This window comes from Giraffa tippelskirchi, chromosome 1 (assembly GCF_054371585.1).
Source record: "Giraffa tippelskirchi isolate mGirTip1 chromosome 1, T2T-mGirTip1v1.2.pri, whole genome shotgun sequence".
In the NCBI taxonomy this organism is placed as follows: domain Eukaryota; kingdom Metazoa; phylum Chordata; class Mammalia; order Artiodactyla; family Giraffidae; genus Giraffa; species Giraffa tippelskirchi.
In genome coordinates, this window is record NC_137275.1 from 12,161,540 (window position 1) to 12,181,414 (window position 19,875).

A 19,875-nucleotide genomic window follows, 5' to 3' on the forward strand; every position below is an offset into this window, starting at 1 on the left:
GGAGGGCACAGCCACCCACTCCAGTATTCTTTCCTGGAGAATTACATGGACAGAGGAGCCTGGTGGGCTACAGTTCATAGGGTCACAAAGAGTCGGACGAAACTGAGTGACTTAGCATACACGCACTCTTGGTATGACACACGGGGTCCTTTGTCACCCAGCCCGTGGCCCCTCTCCTGCAGGACATGTGGTGCTGCAGCCAAAATAGCTGAACTCGCTGTGTCCTGGGGCCTCTGGGCTTTGGCCCAAGCTCTTTCCCTCTGACAATAACACTTTTTCCCAAGTTTCCTTGGTTAACTCCTTGTCCTTCAAGACTAGACCCCTCTCCTGGACATCTCCCCCGCATGAGTGTCTCTGCTCCTGCCTTTCCCCTCCTGGTTCTCACCCTGCGCTGTAACGAGTTAACACCACTCTGCAGAGACCAGGGCTGACCCTGCTGGCCAAGGTCACTCCAAGGTGGCCACTGTCAGGTCTCCCGGGAACATCCGCCAGCCACTGGGGATGCTGATGACCAAGGAAGGAAGGGTCATGGGGCCCAAGGTGCTTTTCTACCTTAAAAAAAAAAAATGTCTTATGATTGCCTTGGACCAAAGATGAATATAATCCAGGCTGGATTCATTATTGTTTATTCATTATTTTTTATTTTCTGTGTTTTTTTTTTTTTAAAACAAAAGTTAAAACCATTTTCTGAGGTCACTAAAAGCATCGTGGGTTTGTGCACCTGATAAAGTCATCGGCCCTGAAAGAAAGGCCCTGTCTCCGAGGAAACACCCTTCTACCAGCCAAGGGACTCCCTGGCCTCCATCCCTGAGCTTCAGGCCTGCAGCCCACCCCAGAGAGGACAGCTTGGGCACTGCCCATCTACCCAGGTCCCAGAGCCGCCTGGGGTCCTGCCTCCTTCCCATGCACCATCATTTCTGTAGTAAAACCCCAGCAGACGGTGCCTCCGCGGACTGCATTTATGTTCTGGTTTGATGTGTAGACACCCTGGCTTGGCTCCAGTCCCCAAGGGTTGCCCTGTGACTCCTCACTGGGGGACGGGCCACCTGCACCGGCTCGCTCATTGTTCACTGAGTTCGGGAGGCCCCTCTGCCTGGTGTGTGGGTTTTAGCCTTCCCTGCAGGGGCTCGGTCTGTGGAAGTGGACCGGCTTGAAAGGAGGTGAATTCGTTTCCTGGGGCGGCTGTGACAAGACCAGCAGCTGAGAGGCTGGTAGCCACACGTATCTGGAGGCCAGAAGTCCTGAGTCAGCCCTGCTGGCTGGACTTCCTCCGGGGCGTGGTCTCCTTGCCTCCGCAGCCCCTGGAGCTACACTGCTCACATTCCTTGCCCTTCAGCCCCTTGTCCGCCTCCACAGCCTGCAGCGCTGTCTCTCTGCACCAGCCTCCCATCGCCTTCTCCTCTGTAGCCGAATCTCCCTTGGCCTCCCTCTCAGAAGTTCACTTGCCTGTGACTCCACTCCTGGACAACCCAGGAGAATCTTCCGTCTCAAGATCCTTGACTTGATCCCACCTGCAGAGTCCCTTTGCCCATGCAAAGTGAAAGTGCTAGCCGCCCCCTCGGATGGCCTCTTCTGGGCCTGGGAGGCGGGGGGCAGGGAGAGGGGGCTTGCTGGCAGTCCTTGGCTTGTGGCTGCACCACCTCCATCCTCTGTCTTCATGTGGCCTCCTCCCTGAGGGTGTACCTCTGTGTCCAACGGTCCCCTTTTCATGACCCAGTCATCCTGGATTAGGGCTCGCTCAAATGACCTCAATTAATATAATCACACCTGCAAGAGCTCTATTCTAAATAAGGTCACGTTCACACATACCTGGCTTAGGGGGGCACAGTTCAGCCTTGACGGGCCCAGCACGTGGGGCCGGCATCATGCTCTCCAAGCCCTTGAGCGCTTACCATCCTCTTGATAAACCTGTCAGTGCGCGGGGCCTTGTTCACTGCTTCAGAGATAAGATGCACAGGGGACCTGCTGTCACGCAGGTGGTGGGTGGGTGGCAGAGCCGGGTCCAGTTCTGAGCCAGGTGGGGATCTTCCTGGAGAGGCCCATGGTTCTCTTCTCGGTCAGTGATGACCGCAGGGGGGGCACCATGCCAAGTAATGAAATGTGAACCCGAGTTGTGAAATGTGAACCGGAGTAGTGAAATGTGAGCCTGTATTGCTCCTCCCACCTGCCCCATAGGGTGCTTCCCAGGTCTGAGCAGATTCTGGGGCCCAGGAGAGGTTCAGGGTTCACAGAGGCCTTGTTGGGGGGTGGAGCAAGACAGCCTATGGGTGTGGGAGGCTTTACCATGCCCCATGCCTCCTGCTTCCCTTGTAGCTTAGTCGGTAAAGAATCTGCCTGCAATGCAGGAGACACAAGTTCGATCCCTGGGTCGGGAAGATCCCCTGGAGAAGGGAATGGCAATCCACTCTAGTATTCTTGCCTGGAGAATCCCATGGACAGAGGAGCCTGGCGGGCTACAGTCCCTGGGGTTGCAAGAGCTGGACACAATGTAGCGACTGAACCACCACCAGGCTTCCTGCTGACTCTCTGGGGATTTATTCCTTTGCCCTCTTCATCGGCTGCTCCAGGGGCCGTCCTGTCCTCATTTCTCAGTACTCTGAGCACCTTGGCCATCGAGCCCAGGAATCCTGGGTGAAAGGCCCAGGCCTCCTCTTTCCTGGGAGGAGAGCCCTGAGGAGGTGCTTCCCCACGGCCCTGCAGAGAAGGGGTTATTTTTACACCTAAACAGATGGGGCGCTGTGAACCAGACTCCATGTGGCTTCCAATTCAAGGGACAGGTTTAAGGATGCGTGTCTCTCCAAGACTTAGGATCATCTTCTTTTTAAAAAAAATTGAGATGTAATTGACATAGAGAGAGCATGATATTAGTTTTGAGTGTGCAACAGACTGATTCAATATTTGTGTGTATTGAGAAATGATCACATTCTAAGTTTAGTTAACATCTGTCACCACACACAGTGACACATTTTTTTCCTTGTGATGAGAACTTTTAAGAACTCCTGTCTCAGCGACTTTCAAATATGCAACATCGTGTTATTAACTACAGTCACTGTGCTGTATGCCACATCCTCTTGACTTCATTTCGGTTCAGTTCAGTTGCTCAGTCGTGTCCGACTCTTTGCGAACCCATGGACTGCAGCACGCCAGGCTTCCCTGTCCATTACCGACTCCTGTAGCTTACTCAAACTCACGTCCATCGAGTCAGTGATGCCATCCAACCATCTCATCCTCTGTCGTCCCTTCTCCTCCTACCTTCAATCTTTCCCAGCATCAGGGTCTTTTCCCCCGAGTCAGTTCTTCACATCAGGTGGCCAAAGTATTGGAGTTTCAGCTTCAGCATCAGTCCTTCCAATAAATATTCAGGACTGATTTCCTTGAGGATTGCCTGGTTGGATCTCCTTGCAGTCCAAGGGACTCTCAAGAGTCTTCTCCAACACCACAGTTCAAAAGCATCCATTCTTCGGCGCTCAGCTTTCTTCACCGTCCAACTCTCACATCCATACGTGACCACTGGAAAAACCATAGCTTTGACTAGACGGACCTTGTCAGCAAAGTAATGTCTCTTCTTTTTAATATGGTGTCTAGGTTGACTTGTTTATCTTTGATTGGAAGTTTGTGCCTTTGACCCCCTTCACCCAGTTCTCCACCCCAACCCCCTGCCTCGGGTACCACTAGTCTGTTCTCTGTGTCTTTGAAGTCGGTTTTTTTCCTGTTTGTTTTTTTTAGATTCCACACTTAAGTGAATTCAAAACAGTGTTTGTCTTTCTTGGTTTGACTTATTTCACTTAGCATAAGGCCCTCAAGGTTTACCCGTGTTGTTGCAGATGGCAAGATTTCCTTCTTTGTATGGCTGGATTATATTCCATTGAATATATGTACCACATCTTTATCCATTCATCTGTCAGTGGACACTTAGGTTGCCTCTGTATCTTGGCTATTATAAATGATGCAGCAATAAGCATGGGGTGCAGATGTCTTCTCAAGCTAGTATTTTCATTTCCCTCAGCTAAACACCCAGAAGCAGGATTGCTGGATCATATGGTAGTTCTATTTTTAATTTTTTGCAGAACCGCCATACTTTTTCCGTAATGGCTGTACCCATTGACATTCCCACTAATTAGTGTAGGAGGATTCCCTTTTTCCCATGTCCTTGCCAACCATTATTTCTTGTCTTTTTTGAAAACTGCCATTTTAACAGGTGTGAGGTGGTATCTCATTGTGATTTTGATTTGCATGTTCTTGACTACTGATGTTGAACACTTTTTCATGTACCTGTTGGCCTTCTGTATGTCTTCCTTGGAAAAATGCCTATTCAGTTCCTCTACCCATTTTTTGTTGGGTTGTTTGGCTTTTTGCTCTAGAGACATATGAGTTTTTGTATATTTTGTATATTAGTCCCTTATCAGGTACATGATTTTCAAATATTTTCTGCCTCTCAGTAGGTTGCTTTTTAATTTTGTTGATGGTTTCCTTTGCTGCACAGAAGCGTTTTAGTTTGATGTTGTCACACTTGTTTATTTTTGCTTTTGTTGCTTTTGCTTTGCGGGCCAAATACAACAAATCATTGCCAAGACCAATGTCGGGGGACTTACCACCTATGTTTTCTTCTAAGAAGACTGATGTTCAAGTCTTTAATCCGTCTTGGGTAATTGTATATGGTGTTAGGTAGTTGTTGAATTTTATTCTTTTGCTCAAGGCTCTCCAGTTTTCCCAGCACCATTTATTGAAGAGACTGTCCTTCCCCATTTTATATTCTTGGCTCCATTGTCGTAAATTAATTGATCATATATGTGTGGGTTTATTTCTGGGCTCTCTTTGCTGTTCCGTTGGTCTATTTGTTTCTGTGCCAATACCATCCTGTTTTGATTACTATAACTTTGTAATATTGTTTGAAATCAGGGAGCATGATACCTCCAGCTTTGTTGTTCTTTCTCAAGATTGCTTTATTTATTTGGAGGCTTTTGTGGTTTCATACAAATTTGAGAATTATTTGTTCTATTTCTGTGAAAAATGGAGTTAGAATTGTGATAGGGATTGTATTGAATGTAGATTTCTTTGGGTAGTTATAACTATGGACATTTTAACAGTATTAATTCTTCTAATGCATGAGCACAGAATCTTTCCATTTATTTGTATCTTCAGTTTCTTTTATCAATGTCATAGTTTTTAGTGTACAGACCTTTCACCTCCTTTGTTAAATTTATTCTTAGATATTTTATTCTTTGGGATGCAGTTGTAAGTGAGATTGTTTTCTTAACTCTTCTGATAGTTCATTTACTAGTGTATAGAAATGCAAAAGATTTTTGTATGTTGAATTTTTTATCCTGCAACTTTAATTTGTTGATTACTTCTAACAGTTATTTGGTGGAGTCTTTAGGGTTTTCCATAGAAAATTTGTCATCCACAAATGGCAACAGTTTTACTTCTTCCTTTCTAATTTGGATGGCTTTTTTTTTTTCCTTGCCTAATTTCTCTGACTAGGATTTGTAATATTATGTTGAATAAAATTGGCAAGAATGGGCATCCTTTTCTTGTTGCTGATCTTGGAGGAAAAGTTTTCAGCATTTCACCATTTGAATATGCTTATAGCTTGGGCTTATCATATATGGCCCTTATTATGTACGTTCCCTCTAAACCCACTTTACTGAGAATTTTTATCATGAATTCATGTTAAATTTTGTCCAATGCTTTTTATGCATCTATTGGGATGGTCATATAATTTTTATCCTTCACTTGGTTAATGTGATATATCACGTCTGCAGATGTTGAACCATCCTTGCAACCATGGGATGAATCCCACTTGATCATGGTATATGTAGTTAATGTGTAGTTGAATTCAGTGGGCTGATATTTTATGGAGAACATAGTCTGACAATGCTTGTTAACCTGTTGTGGGTCATAGACCTCCTTTTGGAATAATTTCAAGTGCCCCAAAGAGAATATAAAGGGTTATGGAGGAGGACAGTTCCTTTAGATACAGCTCTCCCTATGGACAACCCTGCTGTTCTAGACTGTGGGAAGAGCTGCTGTAGCTGCCCTCACTGCTCCCAGGGGCCGTCAGCAGGTAGCCGGGTCCCAGGCGGGGCAGATTTGGGTGAGCAGTAGCCAAGTGTATGTGGGAAGGGGGGCTCAGGGAGGATCAGGCATCGGGCCTGGGTAGGGGGGCTGCGTGTCTGGACTGAGAGCCCAGCTCCGCATCTGCTGGCCATGGTAATAGCTGCAGCAACAGTGGGAGTGCCCGTGGTGACAGCTGCTGCAGCAGTAGCAAATGCCTCCTTCCAGGGCATCCACTGCGTCTGGTTCTGTCCTCTCATCCCTGCATTGAGTCAGCCCTCCACTGTCCCACCAGCCCTGGGTGCTGGGTCCTCTCACTGCCATTGGTTGGCAGGAGCCTGGGCCCAGAGGAGCTGGGTGACTTACCCAGAGTCTGGCCGCCCCTCCCGGGCACCACAGGCAGGCAGGGTTGCTGCTCCTGCTGGAAAGCCCTGCACGTGCTACATTGCTGCCTCTGCTGACACGTGTCCCCAGGGCCACTGCATCCACCTCTTCCCACCTCCTTCATCACCCAGCTCCATGCTCGGCTGCCTCTGCCGACCCCCCGGGCTGCCCTCCTGAGCCAGGTGGTCTTGTCCTTGCCTGCGTGTAGCCACCATCAGGATCCCTGATGGCACCTTCCCTGTGGCTACTTTGGGTCCCGAGGCAGCCATGGCTCCACCCCGTGGCCCATGTCAGACTCGGGCTCCATGTGCAAGGGGGTTGTCCGGACAGGCTGGAGTGGCCCTTAGGGAGGGTGAGCGCCCTGACAGCCCGGTGAGGGGTCACCGGAAGAGAAGAGAGGCGTGGGGGACAGAGACATTGATAGGACAGACGGAGTGCAGAGAAGGGAAGGACCTCATCAGGATGACACAGAGACCCCTTGCCTGCCTGGGGGTCTGAGGGGCTGACCCCTGGGGAGGGGAGACAGAGGGGGTGGGTGTCGCCCAGGCTGCAGTGAGCGTGAGCTGGGGGTATGGGGAGGGTTGGAGGTGGGGACTCTCATGGCTGGGGCAGGCATGGCCAGTGGCCAGGGTGGCCATGTGGGGTGAAGGGAGGGAGCAGTGGATCTGGGCCAGAGACCTGGGCACGGCTCCTGGTCACACCTCCCGACCTGACCCACAGTGCCTTTGCATGCCCTTTGCACACCAGGACGCACGCTCGCCCTGTCCAGCGGCTCCTGGCCTCCGGGGCGTGCCTTCGAGGCCCAGAGGCAGCATCATTTTGTCTCCCGATCCCTGGGCCCTGCAGCAGGGGACGTCTCATCACCTGGCCCAGTCTGCTCAGGGACTGTCACACGTCCACCTGCAGACATTCCTGGGCCCATCCCGTGGTCCGGCCAAGCTGTGCTGGGTGCTCCGCAGACAGTGCAGAAAGCCAAGTCCCCGTGCTTATGGGGACCACCCTCTGGGGAGGGGCAGGCTCTCCTTGAACACTCTTGTCCAGGGTGGAGGTGATGGGGCCCTGAGGGTCTGCCCTGCTCATCTGGTCCCAGCTTAGGGGTGGGGTTGGCATCTGGGGCTCAGGGGCATCTATGAGACAGCTGATTAGCCGGTGACTGATGCGTCACCAGGGTGGCCAGCAGTGTCAGAAGGACAGCCCGCACCCACAGCTCCATGGCATGTCTGGCGTCCCTGAGGCCCAGTCATAGGTGTACCCCAGGCTGTCTACACTGGGCCCAGAATACAAGAAGTGGCCAGTTTACAAAGAAGGTGGTGCGTGGATGTGCTAAAAAATGACAATGGTACAGAAATTGTTCAGTGTGAAGAGACTGTGCTGACCTTCATCCCCAGAGGCCTCCTGGGTCCGTGTTCTTTTCCTCCTTCCAAAGACAGCACCTGTGTACCTTGCTGTGGGCCTGTGTGTGCGCCCATCTGTGTGTCCGTGTCTGTGTGTATGCTACTGTGTGGGGGTGTACGTGTCTGTTTGTTACTGTGTGTGTCCACGTCTGCGTGCATGTTACTGTGTGTGTGCCCATGTCTGTGTATGTTACTGTGTGTCTGTGTGTGTGTCTGTGTGTATGTTACTATGTGTGTGTGTGTGTCTGTGTGTTTGTTACTGTGTGTGTGTGTGTTTGTTACTGTGTGTGTATGTGTCTGTGGGCTTCCCTAGTAACGAGTCTACCTGCAACACAGATCCTGGTTCGATTCCTGGGTCAGGAAGATCCCCTGGAGAAGGGATAGGCTACCCACTCCAGTATTCTTGGGCTTCTCTGGTGGCTCAGACAGTAAAGAATCCGCCTGCAATGCGGGAAACCTGGGTCTGATCCCTGGGTCAAGAAGATCCTCTGGAGGAGGGCATGGCAACCCACTCTAGTATTCCTGCCTGGAGAATCCCATGGACAGAGGAGCCTGGTGGGCTACAGTCCATGGGGTTGCAAAGAGTTGGACACGACTGAGTTACTAAGCACAGCACATGTATATGTATGTTACTGTGTGTGTGTATATCTGTGTGTATGTGTCTGTCTGTTTCTGTGTGTATGTGTTTGTATGTTTCTCTGTATGTATCTCTGTACATGTCTGTATGTATGTTTCTCTGTGTGTATATATCTGTGTATGTGTCTGTATGATTCTCTGTCTGTATGCATGTTACTGTGTACGTGTGTATGTGTCTGTATGTTTCTATGTGTATCTGTGTGTATATATGTCTCAGTGTATCTATGTGTGTATATATGTCTCTATGTGTATCTGTGTGTCTGTATGTTTCTCTGTGTATGTGTGTATATATGTCTCTGTATCTGTATGTGTGTATATATGTCTCTATGTGTATCTGTGTGTATGTATGTTTCTGTGTGCATCTGTGTGCCCTAATCCGCCCCCCCGCTGCCCACAGGTGTCTGTGCTGGTCCTCTTCGCCCTGGCCTTCCTCACCTGTGTCGTCTTCCTGGTCGTCTACAAGGTGTACAAGTATGACCGCGCCTGCCCTGACGGCTTCGTCCTCAAGGTAAGCCCCCAGCCCCTGGCGCCCCCAGTGCATTTACACCTTATCTCCCCGCTTGACTCACGCCTCCCAAGGGATGGGCCTAGAGTGGTGGGAGCTCCTGGTGGGGAACCTGTGGGCAGGGCAGGGGTGCAGTGGGGATGTGGGGTGAGCCTCTGCCCAGCAGGCCCAGTGCAGCCCCTGGGGGGTGGTGAGGGAGGGAGGGACACCCCAGGACCTGGAAGAGGAAGACCTGCCCTACCACATGGGGGTTGGGATCGGGGCTGGGCGACCACAGCCCTCCTGAGCGTGCGTCCCTGGTCTGCCCGCTGCGAAGCACGGCTGGACTCTCTCTGGATGGATGATGCTCGCTTTCCCGAGCTGTGTGACGCCTCCTTCCACAGAGGCTGCACGGAGAAGCAGACGCGGGGGCCTGCAGGACTAAAGGGAGAAGGACAAGGGCGGGGCTGGGGTGAGGGGACATGCAGGAGGTGGTGACGCGCACGGGCCACGGGCTTGCTCCCGAGTCCCCACAGCCAGCCTCTGGGCCTCGTTTGGTTCTGAACTTGCTGGAGCCAGTGTGAGGAGGAAGAAGGACCCTGTCCATTCCAGGACTTGGTACTGGCAGAATGAGGCGGGACCCGGTACTGAGCAGGAGCTGAACCAGCCTGCTCGCCACTGTCACTGGGTGCCCGCACTTTGGCCGATGCTAATGTGGGGGCCTTGGGGCCCTTGTATGGGCTCCTCCTCTTGCAGCTCCAGAGCTCCTGGCATTCTGTGCCCACCATGTGGGAGGTCCATGAGGGTGCCCTACAGGCCCCTGGGGAAGGGCTCTGGGCTGGCGGAAGGCCCCCTGCCCTTTCCACCAGCCCCTGTGAGCACTCTGGGTGGGGCTGGGGCTGGAGGAGTTGATATGGTCTGTTTGGAGGCTCAGAAGATGCTGGGGTTTAAAGAAGGCGGATCCAGAGGCCTGGGGGCTTGGATGGGAGGGCAGCAGAGGCTGGAGGCCAGCAGGGCAGAGCCAGGTGGGTTGGTGGGGGAGAGCAGCACCCAGGTGCCCACAGGCTGGTCCATACATGGGCTGCCTGGGGTGGGGGGGAGCTGGCTGTGGCTAGACTGGAGTGTCGGCCAGAGACCCCCCCAGGGGACGGGGGAAGTGATAGGATGGGGGAAGTGATGGTACGGTCACTCGGGTGGCTGGGGAGGCTGCGGGTTGGAAGGGAGTGACGGGGGCCAGTGAGATGGCCCAGGAGGCTAGTAGAGGGGAGCAGGGGAGAGATGGGGGTCTGGACAGGTCCGGGTACTGAGGATGGAGCAGGGAGGCAGGGGCGGCAGGGCAGGAGGGGAGGACCTGGGGGTCACGGAGAAGGAGCCAAGGTGACGCAGGAGCTGTGCCCTGATGGAAGCTGGGTGTGCAGAGGACGGCTTCCTGGGGACCGGCGCCCTCGTCCAGGCGGACCGCTCATGCATACCTGCGGCCACAGCCCCCCTCGGGGCTTCCTTCTGGCTCATTCCCTGTGACCCGAGCAAGTACCCTGTGCAGAGGAGGGCGGGCCCGAGCTGTCTTCTCCATCCTGCTTGGTCGGGTTCTCCTAGATTCGCTGGTCCAGGTTGAGGGCCAGTCCCCAGGCTCACCGCAGCACTGGACGGGGCAAGCGTGTGCCTGTTTAATAGACTCTGTAGGTTGATGCCGGGGCTCAGCCAGCCTTGGGGATTTAGAGCCCCAGAGAGATTGTTCTGGACCTTTGTCCGCTGGGACTTGGCAGTCTCCCCTGGCATCTAAGGGGCGGTGTCTTTCCTGGAGAAGGGGAGCCTGGAGGGCCGGGGAGCTGCTGGCCTGTTTCCACTGCCCTCGGGCTACGGCTGGAGCAAGGAAGGTGTGAGTATGTCTCCTTCCTCCCTTTCTGCATGTTCGCACATGTGATCACATGCCGCCACCTGACAGTTTACAAGGGGCTTTGAACTCAGATCTTTGATGCTCCCAGAAACCCTGGGGTATAGATATCGTTAGACCCCATTTTACCAACAGGAAATTAAGGACAGACGTGTCCGTGGTGCCCAAGGTTACACCCTGCCCTTCATTCATTACTCAGTGTGTATTAAGGGCCACCTCCTTTGTGCGTGGTGGGGTGCTGGGCATGCTGCGGTGGGGACAGGCACTGCCAGTTGCCTGCCCTCAAGCTCCCGTTCTAGTGGTAAGCCAGCAGACAGATGCCCAGATGATGTGCATGCTGCCAAGAGTTAGGAAACAAGGAATACAGGGTGACTGAGCGTCTGTGGCTACCTCTTCCAGGAAGACCACAGGGCTCATCCGGCAGGGATCTAAATGAGGAGGGGGCATTGGTGCGGGCCAGCTGTGGGCAGCGCTTGTGCTGGGGGGACAGAGTGGCCCGGGCCCCCGAGGGAAGGGCTGATGGGCACAGGTGCCCGACTTCTGGGATGCGTGGAGGGTCGGGGACCAGCCCCTTGCTGAGGCTGGCCCCAAGCTGAGGAGTGTCACAGGGGATTTCAAAGGGCAGATGTGGGCTGCGGAGGACCCTAGGTTTCTGGCTTTTTTTTAAATCATGAAGTCACTGTACAAGCAAAAGGTCTTAAACATAATGGGAAACCGCCCCAGACCCCCATGAGGTGTTTACACTTGGGTGTTCCTCGTACACTTCCTCTCGGGGAGCCTCCATGTGAGGTTTAATAGCTGACCATAGGCCAGGGCTGTTGGGACACTTTTCCTGGGCACCCTCACCCGTCCGGTTGTCGTTTCATGTTTAGAGGCTACGTGACCTCCCTGCGCTCAGCCCTGGCTGACACGTGGCTCTGCTAGGGTCTCTCTGGCCCCAGAGGGCCAGGTCACAGCTTCCTGGGAGCCCCCGCCCCACCCCACTCCCATGTGGCTCCCATGTGCCTCGCGGGGTCTTGCCTGCCACCGGCTCGCCCCCTCCCCGCCCCTGTGGTGCCTCCCGAGCATCCCTGTCTTGCCGCCTTGCTGCGTAGGCAGCAGCAGGACCGTCTTGTCTTCTCTGGCCCAGGCACTTGGAAAAGCGGGAACACTCAGCCTGGAACAAAGTCATTTGCTGCCCAGGAGGTGCTGGTGGCCTCAGAAGGTCGTGCCAGACCCTGCGCTGGTGGCGTGGACAGAGGCGAGGTGGCAGTGCAGGTTGGGGAGGAGGGTGGCTGCTGTCTCGCTGGACGGGGCTCCGTTCACCTGCAGGGCTGGCCCTGGGCTGAACACATGGTTCACCCCTGCAGAGTGTCCTTGCTCCCAGGTGTGGCTGGAGGTCAGGACACCAGTGAGAGATGGGCATGCGCTCAGCGGTGCCCCACTGTGAGCTGTCAGTCTTTTCTGTCTGCTGGGCTACGCTGCCTGCAGTCCTCACTGCAGCCTGTGTGGTGGCTTCTCAGCCCCATTCTACAGACGAGAGAACTGAGGCTCAGAGAGAACGAGACCGTGGCTGTAATGTGACTGGTGCAGGCAGCTCCTGCTGGCCTGGACTCCCGGACACGCTGCACCGGGTGGTGCTGGCCCGTAAATGCACTGCATCCCTTTGTCATCTCTCCTGGAAGCAGCTCTTGTGTTCCCCGGGGGCTGGCAGGTGTTTCTAGTCTATATTTCAGGGTCTGTGAGCTGGTAAGGGGCTTCCCTGGTGGCTCAGATGGTAAAGAATCCCCCCGCAATATGGAAAACCTGGGTTCGATCCCTGGGATGGGAAGATCCCCTGGAGAAGGGAAAGGCTACCCCTCTCCAGCAGTCTTGACTGGAGAATTCCATGGACAGAGGAGCCTGTACAATCCATGGAGTTGCAAAGAGTCAGACACGACTCAGCAACTAATACACACAGTGAGCACAGCTGTTCTGGTTAGATTTTGGGGCTTCCCTGATAGCTCAGTTGGTCAAGAATCTGCCTGCAATGCAGGAGACCCCGGTTCGATTCCTGGGTCGGGAAGATCCCCTGGAGAAGGGATAGGGTACCCACTCGAGTATTCCTAGGCTTCCCTTGTGGCTCAGCTGGTAAAGAATCTGCCTGCAGTGTGGGATACCTGGGTTCGATCTCTTGTTTAGGAAGATTCCCTGGAGAAGGGAAAGGCTACCCACTCCAGTATTCTGGCCTGGAGAAGTCACAAAGAGTCGGACACGACTGAGCGATGTTCACTTCACTTCACTCCATCTTCACTAAACCAGCAACAGGGAGTCTCACATCTCTGAGGCGAGGCAGTAGCTACAGCAGCCACAGGAGGGAAACACCCATGGCGCCTGCCTGGGCCTCAGAAGGTCCTGGTTGGGGAAGAGGTGGCTGGATCTGCTGTCAGAGTCAACTTACTTACACAGCTCCACCAGACCCCAGAGCTCTCTAGACACCCTGACCCCAACCACATCCCATCCTTCACCCCCGGCCCTCTTCCCAGACCGGGAGTGATGAAGCCATAGCTTGGGGGTCGGGGCTGGACCAGGCGCGGTGCCATCGCGTCGGCCGGTAACCACGCCAGGCAGCGCCGCCCTCCCTCTGCCGAGAGCCCACACCCACCCCTTCTTAGTGTAAGTGGCGGAGTGGAGGCTGTGGGGCTGGCGTGGGGCTGTAGGGCCGGGCTCGGCAGGTCTGTGGATCCCCGGTGCCTGGCCCAGAACTGGTGTGGGCGGCTCTGCACCCCATGGGCAGCGCCCCCCGTGGGAGAGCCCCCGACCCTCGGGCTGAGATGCCTCTTCACAGACGCAAAGCTGATGTCCCCTGTAAGAACCATTCACGTGGAGAGGGAGCCCCAGGTCACACTCGTTCAGGCTTCTAAATGGGCTCAAACGGGAGCCTTTCTAAGACCCCACACAAATCACCTGTTGAGCCCTCTGTGACTGCTAATGACACCGGGCAGTGGTTCTGCACAGTGGGAAGGCCTGTGGGTCCTGAGGGTGGCGTGACCACCTGGTGCCCAAACAGGGCTTCATGAAGGCTGTGGCATTCACCGGGTTCCCATGGTTCTGGCTGCAGCAGCTCCTCCTGCCAAGCCTGCCCTCCTATCCTCCCCGCCAAGCCCTGCAGACAGAGCACCGCCACCCCCACCTCTGAGGAAGCCGAGGGCCCAGCGGGGACCAGGCCAATGGGCTGCTGGTGCCTGACGATCGCTGGCTGAACTTGAGGCTGCTGGGGGTACAGTCCTGCCCTGGTGCCCTGGGGACCTCGCTGCCTTGTTTCTCACTGTTCTGTCTTTGGGCAGAGTGTTCACCGTCGGCAGCTTTGTGGGTGGCGTCCAGAGCGCTCTGAGCAGAGGCCCTGGGCTGGAGCTGGGCTCTCACCCAGGTGGGTCTCGCTGGCCACATCTGTGAAATGGGACTAACGGATCCCAGCTCACGGGGAGACACTGTGCCCAGAAGGTGCTGGGCCACTTGCTCAGAAGGAACCAGTGTGGTGGCCAGGCTGGGGTCTGGTGATGGGCCTTGCATCTGCAGGATACACCCCACAAGGAACAGCCCCTTAATAGGAAGGCAGAGCTAACCTGCCTTTAGCTTCTGGAGGCTGAGGAAGCCTGCGCCGGGCAGGGACGAGGCTCTCAGAGGTCCCCCTTGCGTGTCCCAGGCTGGCGCCCACGTCCACCGGGCAGCAGCTGTCACCAGCCATCCTGGTGACCATCAGAGACCCGTTGTGGTCTCCACGCTGAGCCCACTCAAGGAGGCACAGGAGCACTTTGAGCAGCCGGGGTCTTGCTGGGCCCAAGGGGATTGGTAGGATCCGGCCGGTGCACTTGCCCGTGAGGTGGTTGAGGCTGAGATGCTGCTCCAAGGATATCTGAGCGCTGGATCCTGTGGGCGGGGCTGGGAATCCGGTTTAAAACTCTTCCTGGTGACCGTGATGTGGCCAAGCCTGGGACCCTTGTCACTGCAGGCTCCCTTCACCGTGTAACAAAGAGACGGTGGCGGTCCTGTGATGCTTCCTTCCTTTGGAGACACAGATGGTGTGTCTTCCGCCAGATGGAAGGCTTCTCTCTTGTTAAAGCCATGGCTGGCAGGCAGTGGGGCTCTGGGAGGTCTTCCTGGAGCCCCTGTTCTGTCTTGGGCAGCGCTGCCAGCCCCTGGGGGTGTTGTCCCTTTCCTGGCAGGGACCAGTCTAGGTGGTCAAAGCCGCTGAGAAGGGGCCGCGGGAGCAGTGGAGGGCAGGCAGCTTCCCTCCCTGTTGGCTCCCCTTCCAACCTGCCTCTGCCACATCCCTCACGTCCCATTGGCCAGAAAGTCCCGTGGAAGGACTCATCCCATTGTGGACGGACACACCCCTCACATCCCATTGGCCGAAGTTGGTCCCATTGGCCAGAAGTTAGTGCCAGGAGGGCTGGGAAATATCCTGTGCAGGGCGCTATGTACCTGCTGAGCTCTGGGAGAGGAGGCTGGTGCACACCGTTCGCAGCCCACCACCCTTCCTCGAGGGCTTGTGTGTGGGGGGGTGGGGGGGGCGGGGGGGTGACAGGTGGGTGGTGGCTTAGCCCGGCTCCTAGATGGACGAAGAAAGACAGCTTTTGGGGGGGCCCTAGACTCCGGGTGAGCTGACGAGAGCCAGGGATTCATGTCTCCATGCCCAGCCTGCCCGGGGTTCCGTGGTTGGTAGGGAAGCGCCTCTTCCCTAGCGGACCGCTGCCCGGGAGAACCCCCATCTCAAGTGCCCTGGGGGGGTCCGCGTGGCTTGCTGCTGCTCTCTGGTTCTCAGGGTCACAGCAGTCCCTGACCCTTGCCGCCTTCTCCCCAGCGTTTTGTGTCCTGTGGCTCCTCGCCCTCTGCTGTGGCCACGGGCCTCTCCAGCCTGCGTCCTGGTCCTCTTGCCCCCAGGCCCAGCTCAAGTGCCCTCAAGTGTGCCTCCCCTAACCAGCTCACAGAAGCCTTTCTTCACTGTTGTGTCTGGTGGACATGTCAGAAGTTCCATTGTTTTCTAGTAGATTTAAAATGGGCTTTCCTGATAGCTCAGTTAGTAAAGACGCCACCTGCAATGCGGGAGACCCTGGTTTCATTTAAAATAAATCACAACGAGTGTAAGATCTTTAGAGCAGCAGGAAGGACTGCTAGGTCCCATCACTGTGGCCTTACAGACGCCCCTCCTGTTATGATGCCATCAGCGCCAGGCGGTCAGCTCATCACTGAGTCTCCCCGCAAACCCAGGGAGGTGCTCGGTGATCACGGGTGTTACCTGGAGACTCATGGGCCTGCCTCCTGCGTCAGCGTGTGTGTCTCAGGGGCCGCTTGTCTTGCAGAACACCCAGTGCATCCCAGAAGGCTTGGAGAGCTACTATGCCGAGCAAGACTCCAACGCCCGGGAGAAATTTTACACTGTCATCAACCACTACAACCTGGCCAAGCAGAGCATCACCCGCTCCGTGTCGCCATGGATGTCCGTTCTGTCGGAAGAGAAGCTCTCGGAGCAGGAGACGGAGGCTGCAGAGAAATCCGCTTAGCGAGATGGGCAAATTCCTTAACGGTGTCGCTTGAAGGTAACAAGGGGACTTTGAGGGACATTTCATCAAATATAATTACTGATAATTTATAGAGGTTACTCATGTATGGTGCAACCGCTTCTGTTTGCTAATTGCTGCTTTGCAAATACAACTTGCTGCGGACCATTCACGGGCGTAAAGTCAAGTGCGTATCAGCACTGCTTAGGGAGCTCTGCCACCACTTTCCATGTTAGGGAATCTTAATTTAGCGACATTCCTGGGATTTATGGGAGGCTGTCAAAAAATAACAAAGTAAATTTACACTGGATTTGCAAGGGTTTTGAACTTCAGATAAATAATAATGCGTTTTGTGGAATTGATTTTTTTTTTTTCCTTTTAAACCACCTTGCTGTTTTGCAAACCTTACTCCAAGGCTGTATCTAGAGTGACCCCTGCTGTGCTAAGGGCAAGCCGTACTTCACGTTTCTCCCCACCTCCCAGAACGGTACTCCAGGCCAAGAGGCCCATGCCCCGTAGTGAGTGGTGGAGGAGGGTGGGAAGGAAGCAGAGAGGCCCCCCGGGGGCAGCCGTGCGCTCCTCCCCCACGCTCACAGCCGAGTGTGCTGGCGCTGCAGCGAGGCGACTGCCTCTCTGTACAGAGGGCGCCGGCCGGGCGGTGGAGCCAGTGCCTGTGGACTGGGTCAGAGCACGTGAGGTGGGGACTCTGGGAGGAGGGGACCCCAGGCCACAGGCTGCAGACGCCCGTCTCCCTGTAGATAGTCTGTCTGCTCTGTGATGGGCGGAGTAGGAATGAAACCCAACCAGCCCTTTTGTCCACGTCTATTATGAACAAGTTTGCACCGACAACCCCGTGTTAGCAGGTTAGTTTTGAAACACTTAGTTGGGTGGGAAAAGTGAAAAGTGTAATTGCTGGTATAAGTCAAGGCTACGTTGATTTTTGTTCTGTGGGACAGATGTAACTCCTTTGATGTAAGAAACAGGCTGGAAAGGCTGGGGTGGGGGGGCGGGTGCTGCAAGTCCAATTATGACATTTCCATTCACAATCTTTGTAAGACAGTTATGTTTCAGCCTGGATCTTGACATTGAAAGTGTACGTTTACAAAATTGCCAGTTAGATAAACCGAGTGTGTAAGACAATTAAATAGAAAAAAAGACATCCACAGACATTTTCTTCCGTGTTATTTGAATGTGTTGTTTCTGGTGGACATATCAGAAGTTTCACTTTTTTAGATCAAAAATAAATGACAAATAGTGCAAGCTGTGTTGTGAACAAGCATGGTGGTCATGGCCATCTCCATTACTGTTCCCTGAAATGTGCTTCCAAAACATAGAGTATATTGAAACAATGACCATGACCTTGGAGCAGTGGGTGGGCACGTAGAGTTGTGGACGTTGTGAGGCTGTGGGGACGCAAAAGAGCAATAACTGTGCCAGAATTCCTCCTGTGTAGAGAGGATCCATCGGCCAATTCCAGCCCATGTCAACGCAGTGCCAAGGCAACCCCGTTTGTATTTTCTAGTAGACATGTATTTTATTGACTGTAAACTCGTTCACATGTGAGTTTTGACATTCTTACTCTGTGCAAATAAAGAACACAAGGATCCCTGCGGTGTCCCCGGACTGTCTTGTGCAGAGCCCTCGACCATACCTTGGGGCCCACAAGTGCCGGGGACTTTCTGCACAGATGTGGTTGCAGATGCCTCACGAATCCGTACCAGCGGGCGTTCCCGACTCCTGGGGCCCGGGTGGGAGGAGAGGCCCAGGCCCTTCTCTGGACAAAAAGTTTCTGGGAGGCCCCAGGGGCAGGAAGTCAGGCACCCCCCACCCCCAGCAGGAAAGTGCTGGGAGGAGCCAGGCCCCTGCCCACATTTCTTCCCCGACAGAAGGCAGGTGGGCCCGCAGTGACTTCCTAACCTTGGACCCACTAATAAGACAGTAAGTGGCTGTGGTTCTATTACTAGATTGATAGGGTAAAAGCGAGCTGTCTTCTCCTCTGCACGGGAGTCTGCATCAGTTGCTCAGGCACACAGGAAACCACAGGAAGCACAGGTCATCTGCCCTGAGGAGCTATGACCGGCGTTCTTCCTGCTGGGGTGGGGAACGGCCGCTGCCCACTCTGAATCGGAGACGTCTGTGGAGCAGGATGCCCACCAGGCCCCCTCCCTGGGGCAGCCCCCACCCGCTGGCAGCCCCGTCAGGTGCAGGAACCACCACCCACCCGCTCCTTCCCTCTGGCCTCAGGATTGCAACGCAGACCATTTTCAGTCGTGTGGTTTTTGCAGTACTGAATGCTTAAGCCACAGGTCTGGTGTCCCTTCTGTGAGCACACGTCTCAGCCCCGCTCCCGTCAGTGGCTCCGCTGCCAGGCGCCGTCCGCCGGGCTGCCTAGCTGTCGTACCAGTCGAGGAAGAGCAGGGAGAATGAGCACATCACCAGGAAGAAGAGCACCCACACCCGGAAGCCGGCGTTGTTCTTGATGGCCTGGGGGAGGAGGGGGGAGTTGGTCCGAAAGGCCCGTATGTGTCTGCCTGCGCGCCCCCTGCGGGGCTCTGACTGTGGGGGGCTGCTCCAGCCTGTGCCTACCTTGCACAGATGGCTTAGTTTTTAAGCAAAACCGAAAGGTGGGTTTAAGATCTATTAGAAGACAGACGGGGTGTCTTGCCCTCGCTGGTTAGCCACCATGTGGCGCCTCTGCACAAGTCCCCCAGGAGAAATGGCTCACGTCCGCCCAGGGTTAGACCCACACAGGCAGGCTCAGCGTGCGTGTCCACTACTCGGGCCTGTGTTTCCCGGCAGTGCGATGGCGGTGGTGGCCCAAGAGCGGTCCCACATCAACCCAAACCTGAGGACTGCACCCAGAAAATAAAGTCCACTGGACAGAGTCGACTCTGGTGGTCCCATCAACGACCAGGGCGCTGGTCCTCAGTGGGGGTCCAACAAGCTTCTCCAGTGCCACCCAGCCTGGTCTCAGGGAGTGGCCCCTGCGCCCCAGAACGGCTCCTCTGCAGGGCAATGAGCAGGCCCTGCGCTGGGCAGGATGGAACTATGGAACCGGTCCATCCAGTGCATGGTCTCGAGACCCGCCCTGTGTGTGTGGCCTTGACAAGGTGAACACCACCCTGGACTCAGTGCCTCCGAGGCAGACTTGGGGCCTAGAGTACCCACCTCTCTGATGTCTTCATTGCCCTCCTTGATATTCTCAGTTGCTCCAACTACTAACTGGTGAATACTGTCAATCTCGGCTTCCTGTGGAGGACAACAACAGCAGATAAATATAACTGTCCTCTTTACCCAAGTGTCTGTCACAATAGAGAACAGCAGCTGCCGCATGCAAAGGGCAGGGGCTTTACACACATGAACCCACAAGTCCTCACAGCACCCAGGAGGTAGGTGAAACTCTGATTACCAAAGGGAAACTTCCGGCTCAGAGAACCATAGTAACTTTCCCGGAGACACACAGCACCCAAGTGGCAGGACTGGGACTGGACAGGGGCCTGTGCTCCCTCC

General features: G+C 54.8%; 2 protein-coding genes across 23 annotated transcripts in view; one reads left to right on the forward strand and one right to left on the reverse strand.

Moving 5' to 3' along the window:
* The window catches only part of NSG1 (neuronal vesicle trafficking associated 1), a 33,352-nt gene extending 15,711 nt beyond the window's left edge, over positions 1–17,641 (forward strand). The window contains exons 4-5 of the mRNA XM_081493987.1: positions 8,866–8,976; positions 16,168–17,641. Coding sequence (XP_081350113.1) covers positions 8,866–8,976; positions 16,168–16,368 — 312 coding nt within the window. The 3' untranslated portion in view covers positions 16,369–17,641. The remainder of the gene's footprint in view (positions 1–8,865; positions 8,977–16,167) is intronic.
* A 238-nt stretch (positions 17,642–17,879) lies between these two features.
* STX18 (syntaxin 18) overlaps positions 17,880–19,875 on the reverse strand; it is a 109,709-nt gene continuing 107,713 nt past the window's right edge. For all 22 annotated transcript variants that reach the window (XM_081492132.1, XM_081492939.1, XM_081493189.1 and 19 more), the window contains 2 exons: positions 19,534–19,614; positions 17,880–18,849 (listed from right to left, as the gene is read on the reverse strand). In XM_081492132.1, the coding sequence (XP_081348258.1) occupies positions 18,754–18,849; positions 19,534–19,614 (177 nt within the window). In that variant the 3' untranslated portion in view covers positions 17,880–18,753. The remainder of the gene's footprint in view (positions 18,850–19,533; positions 19,615–19,875) is intronic.